The 7,269-nt window shown below is 38.2% G+C and overlaps 1 protein-coding gene across 1 annotated transcript; it reads right to left on the bottom strand.

The window, feature by feature from the left end:
• Positions 1-4,901: 4,901 nt before the first annotated feature.
• Positions 4,902-6,541, bottom strand: LOC124819414 (epidermis-specific secreted glycoprotein EP1-like). Its single transcript, XM_047290936.2, has one exon. The coding sequence runs from the start codon at positions 6,332-6,334 to the stop codon at positions 5,027-5,029; it is 1,308 nt and encodes a 435-aa protein (XP_047146892.1). The 5' UTR covers positions 6,335-6,541; the 3' UTR covers positions 4,902-5,026.
• Between the last annotated feature and the right edge of the window lie 728 nt (positions 6,542-7,269).

The raw sequence follows: 7,269 nt of genomic DNA, 5'->3' as shown, positions 1-7,269 counted from the left end.
AAACAAACTACTAAATTCGTTAACTTCACGCGCCGCCCAGACGTAATCGTCGTCCCGGGCCGGCAACGTTCCACGCGCCTCTGGGCCTTCACTCCCCACATTTCCATAACAAAACGCGTTTTCACCAAAGGGTACAGTGGTGACATCGGGACACTCAGCCGGTGACGACGACCTCGGTAGTTCTCTACCGGTGCTCTGCCCCTTTTCTTCCATTATCAGTCACAAACAAGCCACACACTAGGACGAAGACAAGGTTGGATGTTTACCTGGAATATCGCGTATGAAGACAAGAAGGTTGAGTGATTTCACAGCACACAGGATAACTCTCACCGGCAGGCAGAAAACACTCTTAGTTTCTGGTAAGCACAGCGCGTCTTTTCATCTTCGTTTCGTATTAAAGAAGCCAAGAACGCAAGTGCACCCCGCGCCGTCAGATCAATTCCAATCCAAAGGCTCTAGTTTCTTGTCTCTTCGCTTCCCCAAGAAAGCGGGAAAACCCTAAAAATTCTAACCCCAAAACGGTGCGTATCATTTCCCCAATAAATCACCACTCGACGTCCTTTAGTAAACTCCCAGGCAAAATCCACACTCATTTACTCGGACTCGGGGGGCATGTACTGTAGGATACCTGAATTCACCAACGGTCGACGAGTAGCACAGACAACCGCTTGTCGACCCGTCTTACGATCGTAACGCCACACGATCGCAGGAATATCGAACACTTCTGAACGCCAATCGTTTGTTGATGTCGACACATTGGTAATCGACAAGCAAATAACGATGTCGCGACATATAACACGCGACACATAACGTACGACAATCAGTGAGTAATTCTTAATTTAGCGGTTAGGAGTAAACGGTTACAAATAGTAGTCAATGCCACGAATCACGGGAATAACTGACCCAATGTCAAACACGATCTAACAGTTACAACTTCCAGGTAACCAATTCAATAACTGACCGGATTTTCAGGTAGACGGTTTATTTTTTACTGTTTTAAATATGAAAAGCAAAGAGGAAAAAAGGTACGTTTTTTCCTTAAGAGAAAGGAAGGGAGATAAATTATTCTTCTTCTGGATCACTTTAAACTAAAAGTATTGAATACATCACTTTGTTAACTTGAGCGTCGGAGTGCCTTTGCAGGTACCCACCCCATTTTCCCCATCAGAGAGCATAACAGCGGAAGAGATATATCACGGTAGCAGATCACATGAAGAAGCAGTTAAGTTTTGTTAGGTTCGTATCTCGGTCTCCACATCCATACCGAAACAGATAACATTGTTAAAATGAGAATCAACCTTCAACCAAGTGCAGAGACACAAAAACAACCGATTGAACACAAAGATTCAAAATTGCTTCAATCTTCCACCTCCTCTATATACATCATCATCTTTGCAGCCAGAAAATATGGACAAAAAACCACCACAATGTCCACCGAAACAAATAATCTCTTCACACTTCCACCACCTTCACAATATGAACAAATAAAATCATAAACTACTTCTCCTATCAACAAACAAAACTCCAAATCTAAAAATCATACAATACCAACTATAGAGAACACCCTTGATGAACTTCTTTGTGGGTGCCTACCCTACACAGTAACACAAATGCTCCACGAGCTGCTGCGCAATCTTCAATTACTTCACAGTTGACATAGCTTGATCACATTGAGAACACCTCCACGAGATCCACTCAACACTTGCATCACAAACAAAGGGTTCATTACAAGTGCATCTATTTCAACCATCTCCTCCACCTTCATACATTGCTCCAATGACCATGCTATCATCGCTGCATCCTCCACCATGACGGACAACTTCGTCTTCATCATCATCCACCAATGCTGGCTGCATTCTCTATCATCACCAACACCTTCGTCTTCACCGTCAACGACGCTGCTTCCTCCATCATCAAGGACAACTTCCTCGACTGCTTCAACGATGATGTCATGGTCGCTGCTCCACCTTTAGGCTTCCACCACCAAGTTTCAAACTTCACACCATGCTGCATCTTCCACCTTCATCACATGCGTAGACCACCAAGCTTGCAACCTCCACCGTCGTGAACATGGCGCCATAACCACCAAGCTTGCAAGCAAATTCCTTCATGCGAACCCAATACAACCATTTGAACCGAATACGACGTCCAATGTCGACAACCATGGTAACCGAGGGGCTGGGTAACCGAATACCACCCACTGAACCGAATACAACAAGTATTCTCCTACGCGTGAATCAGATACAAGTTTAATGGAATTGAATACAGCTCCGCGTTGTGCTTCTTCATGCTGTTGGAACCGATTACGGGTATTGTTGGAACCGAATATGCTTGGCTTTTCAGCGTCTTCTCTAGCTTGAAACACTCCTTCTCTTCATCAATGACCTACTTTCTTCATCTTCCAGCATCCTCATCTTCTTCATCTACCACTAACCCTGCAAACATTACAGAAACATACTTGCCTAAACAACAATACACTCATATGGATCCTCATCTGAGCTTTCTCTTCTTTCTCTTCTTCCAATGCGACCTTTGTCTTCTATCTCCTCTTCCGCGCTCAACGCATTCACATAACAGAATGCTCTCCCTTCTTCTGCTCAATGAACACAACAACCAAATACCAAGCACATATTAATGCTTGTTCTTCGGTAAAAAAGCATTCAATATGTCACAGTGTATTGTCAATGGTGCAGGAATCTTTTCTGTGTGCAATGTTGTGTGTGAAGGAACGAATCTCCACTGTTCTATGGCTGTGTGAAGCAACTTCAGAGGCTCGAGAATGTCTGCTTTATCAAAAAAGCCGTAGCTCCCCATAGTGATACTCGTGAGTGCACATTGAACGCTGTGTATTTTAAATATACAGTGCAATTGGATTATATTTTAAGTATGTGTATTCAGTTGGGAATTATTTTTAACAACAGGGGCATTTCAAACAAAGTGTATTTCATCCCTCCAAATCTCTTCACATGTGCGGGTGAGTGAACAGTAGACGAATCCCGCATTTCGCTTCAATTCCATTCGCGCTAATCACTTCAAGTGAACACGTAAATTTTTAAAATCATCACTCACCAATTACGTAAACAGTGTAATTACCGCAAGTGAACACAGTGTTAAAGAATAAAAAAGTTAAAAAATTATTAATAATTGGACCTATTCCTCCTTGGTGAGCGTCATTGTTTCGATCTTAAATTTGTCAAGTGATATCATTAAGGTCAATTACTATACATTCAATTTCTTTTTGAAATATAGTATTTCATTTTAGTTTTCTCCTTAAAATAGTCTAAGGAGAATGACTCAAAATCCTTAATGGAGAGTTTAAGGGACTGATGGTTCGTATTAGAGTTTGGTTATCGACCCACGATAGGTGCTTCTATTCTGATCCCATGAAAGACATCATTAGGACTAATCACCATACATCTAAAATATTGTTCGTTTTGGAACATGGAACTCTGTCATGGTTTTGTTCTTAAAGCACTTCAAAAGATAGAAAGAAAAAAATATATTTAAACCGTCTTAAATATCTTATTCCTAAAAGATATAAAACAATTTAGACATGGTAGCACTAGTACAAAAACACCGTATAACGTCGTTGTTTTTCGACCTTTCACGTTGAATTCGAAGTCGACATCATATCGAGAGACGTTAAATTGACGTCGAACATAGAACAATCAGATGTTTACAGTAAAGCAAATTAACGTCGAATTTTGTCAATATTCGACGTTAATCATTTTTTTTGTTTTTTTAATTAACTGTGATCCTTTTTTACAACTCTACGAGACCTAAAAAGCAGAAAAACAACAAAATTCAGGTTTTGGTATTTTATAAAGCCTAAACTATGAACTGTAGTGTAGTATCAACAACAAACAATAATAACAAACAGCAAACAAGTTCAATCAAACAACAACAACAAACTGGGTCAACCAAACAACAACAACAAACAAGTTCAACAAATAACAACAACAAACAAGTTCAACAAAAAACAACAACAAACATGTTCAACAAATAAGTTATACAAAACGAAAACGAAAACTAACCTTCAAACAGCGGGTTCGTCGAAATAAAGTGTTGTCACTAGTAATAGAGAAAGCAGAATACGCATATGAAGGACAAGAACACTAAAATAATCGGTCAAAACAAATGAAAATCATACATAAAGTAGTTAATTAACATGCATTTGTAACAAATGAAAGAAAGATTACATGTGATGGTCGTCAAACTTCGTTCCAGAAAAGTTTGAGCAAAGAAGAGGGTATTGCGCGCTAAGATAAAATGAATAAATTTTCAATCTCCCACTCAAATTTTTATTGAATTCACTAACCTTTTAACGTCTAATGCGAGGACATTTGACGTTTTACATCCTTTTGACGTCTAATTCTAGGGAATTCGACGTCATACGTAAATACATTTTCACCTTAGCGACAAACATTTTTGCAAAATTTATCCAATATAATAAATTGACGTCAAATTACAATTCTAAACGACGTCTAATAATTGTATTTATTTACAAAAATACCACCGATTATTTTTAATGTTGGCTATTCACTGGTTGGACGTTGAACGCGTGACATTATACGTTATTTTTGTATTAGTGTAATAACATGACCTTTCACTAAGTGTCCATCTCTCCCTTATTCTTGTTCCATTTTCTTTTCTATGCTGAAATTTATTTTTAAAACCGTCCTCGTCCAAGGATATTAACATGTAATTATGGGTATGTAAAATAATTAGGCTTTTCAAACAGGAAAATAACATGAGTGCACAAACTCTAATAAAAAAAGTTTTGTAAAATTTTATTAAATCACTTGCACGGTTATCCTTAATTAACATGAAAAATATGAATTGTATTTTAAGCGGAACCAAACCAATCATAAACTTATTACAAAACTTTAATTTACTGAACATCCATGTCCTTCTCTGCACATAGGATAGAAACAGAGCATAGTTTTATTGCAACTTAAACCACAGATAAGAATTATTTGAAGCAATTTATTCAAACTCTCCAAAACCAATAATGGTTTGGAATTCACTAATTCGGCACCTTAATATAGCCAACGTGTGAGGAATTGGTGACTCTGGTGAGTGTTTGCAAATCATAAGCTATCCAACACCTGGAGTTCTCCCTGTGGTAGAAATAACCAACACACTTGCAATCCTTAGTGCATTTGTTTCCACAGTTACTCTCACTGACTCTGTCCCCTGTAGTGTATTTGCTCATGTAATGTTCAACTCCTTCAACTTTGTAGTAGTGAAACTCATTTGCCTTGCATGATGTCACAGTCTTGGCACTGCAATTGTTGCTCCACCCAAACACTCCATTTTCCAATGGACAACCCACACATTGGTTCTCATCACACACTCCAAATTTCCCACATCTCTCAGGCAATTGACACTCACTTTCATCAGAATCTCTGTCGAAAAGAGTGTAGCTCACTTGCCACACACCATCACGCACATCCATGAAGTAAGTGTGGAATTTGATGTTGCCGTCAATTCCAAGCCTGAGATATGTTATGGTGCTGTTGTTCACCGGCCTGCCAATGATTCTGTTGCCACTGGTGGAAGAATTGGCCACGAAGTAATCGAATCCGATTTCAAAGCTCTCTGAATCAGAAGTGAGGGTGACGTTTTCCAGGGAGTTTTGTTGAATGGAGAACCAATCAGATGAAAACCAATACAGAATTGGCCTAGGGGAATTCTTGCTCTTGTAGTACAAGGCCAAGCCTTTACGCTCCAAAACCAAACTATAGCCTCCATCTACATTCTCCTTCTCTGAAAGCCTACTAACCAATTTGGATGGCCCTTTTGCTCTGAGATACTGACCCACCAAAAGGGTGTCTGTGGGATGATCAAAACTCTGCCAAACAAACTTTCCCTGTGCATCAAGGAGGACCATGTTACCGTTTGGAAGCAACCTGAAGGCCACAACACCCTTGTTGGAAGTGTTGGTTTGCCAAGCGATTCTGCCATCAGCTTCGGCCAGCACAAGGTTTCCATCAGTGCCAAGTGAAAAAGTGGCGTTCTCTCCAACTGGGTTGCCTCTGTTGGCCTCCCACACCCATCTAAATAGTTGCTCGGAGCGTTGCAGTCCAACACGCAAAGCTAGAGTGAAGGCATTTGGGGTTGTGTTGTAGAAACCAACTTGGAAAGGAGAGTTGAAGATGCTTATCATTCTGTAATCAGCACCATACTCGACAATGAAGGGTCCGAGTTCACCTGAGTTCACAAATTTGAAGGTCTCATTCTGCGGAACAATTGCATGAGCGATGATGGCGAAGGATGAGAAGAACAATAAGGCAAGAAGAAAAGAAGTTTTGGGTAAAGAAAGACAAGCCATTGTTGTTGTAATTGATGGATGGATATGTTATACGTAAGTGAGTGAGCTCTTCTATATATAGAAAAAATTCAGAACATATTACAACATTCTGTAGACACCTTTGGTCAAGGTTTTCAACTCAAACATCACGAAGAATGTGATCTAGATTTGAATCCAGATCAAACTCGTACTACTACCGTATGGGAAATTGTATTTTCAATGTCGTGAATGACTTGGTGGGTCATCTTTGTACTACTATTATCTTGCTTTTCCTAAGCTTTGTGTATAAAGAAAATATTTTTAGATGAGAAAGATGTCACCGATCATGAATTTCCGTGTCCTAAAGTGCAAATATGTGACTATTTTATGAAAATATCCTTTGGTACCTAATTGATTAGAACGTGGAAGTATTCATTTCTATCTTTGGATAAGATCCTTTGAAACAAATCCAATAAAATAAGATTGCTTTTACAAGACAGAAAGTAAATCTACATTATGCATTATTTAAAACATGATGGTTTTATGCATTGGATGATCCATTAAATATATGAAGCATAAATTTAGTTTTAAATTTGAGTAATTATAATTACGATGTACATAGTAGTAAATAAAAATAAAAATAATTTCGTAATAATTTTTTCTTGAAATTAAGTTCAAGTTTTATCATTAACTGTCAAATTATATATATATATATATATATATATATATATATATATATATATATATATATATATATATATGAGCTGGTGATTAAGTCAACGTGATTTAACATGAAGGCTTTGAGCTGCCAGTTGTTTTGTGTTCGAGGATTGTCTTTTTGACAAATCATACTTGTCCTAACGGATTAAACTTATGTAAATTTCGTTTTCAATTAGTGTAATTATCATTATGTTTCATCTTAAATTAAATGTGTAATTTAATTAATTTAATTTGTGATGATAATAAGTAATTGATAA

Source organism: Vigna umbellata, chromosome 7, assembly GCF_029865625.1.
Source record: "Vigna umbellata cultivar VRB3 chromosome 7, Vumbellata_1.0, whole genome shotgun sequence".
Lineage (NCBI taxonomy): Eukaryota > Viridiplantae > Streptophyta > Magnoliopsida > Fabales > Fabaceae > Vigna > Vigna umbellata.
This window is presented reverse-complemented; position numbering and strand designations above follow the sequence as displayed.

Coding starts and splice junctions, on each gene's coding strand:
- LOC124819414 (XM_047290936.2), bottom strand. CDS start 6,334: ATGGCTTGTCTTTCTTTACCCAAAACTTCTTTTCTTCTTGCCTTATTG.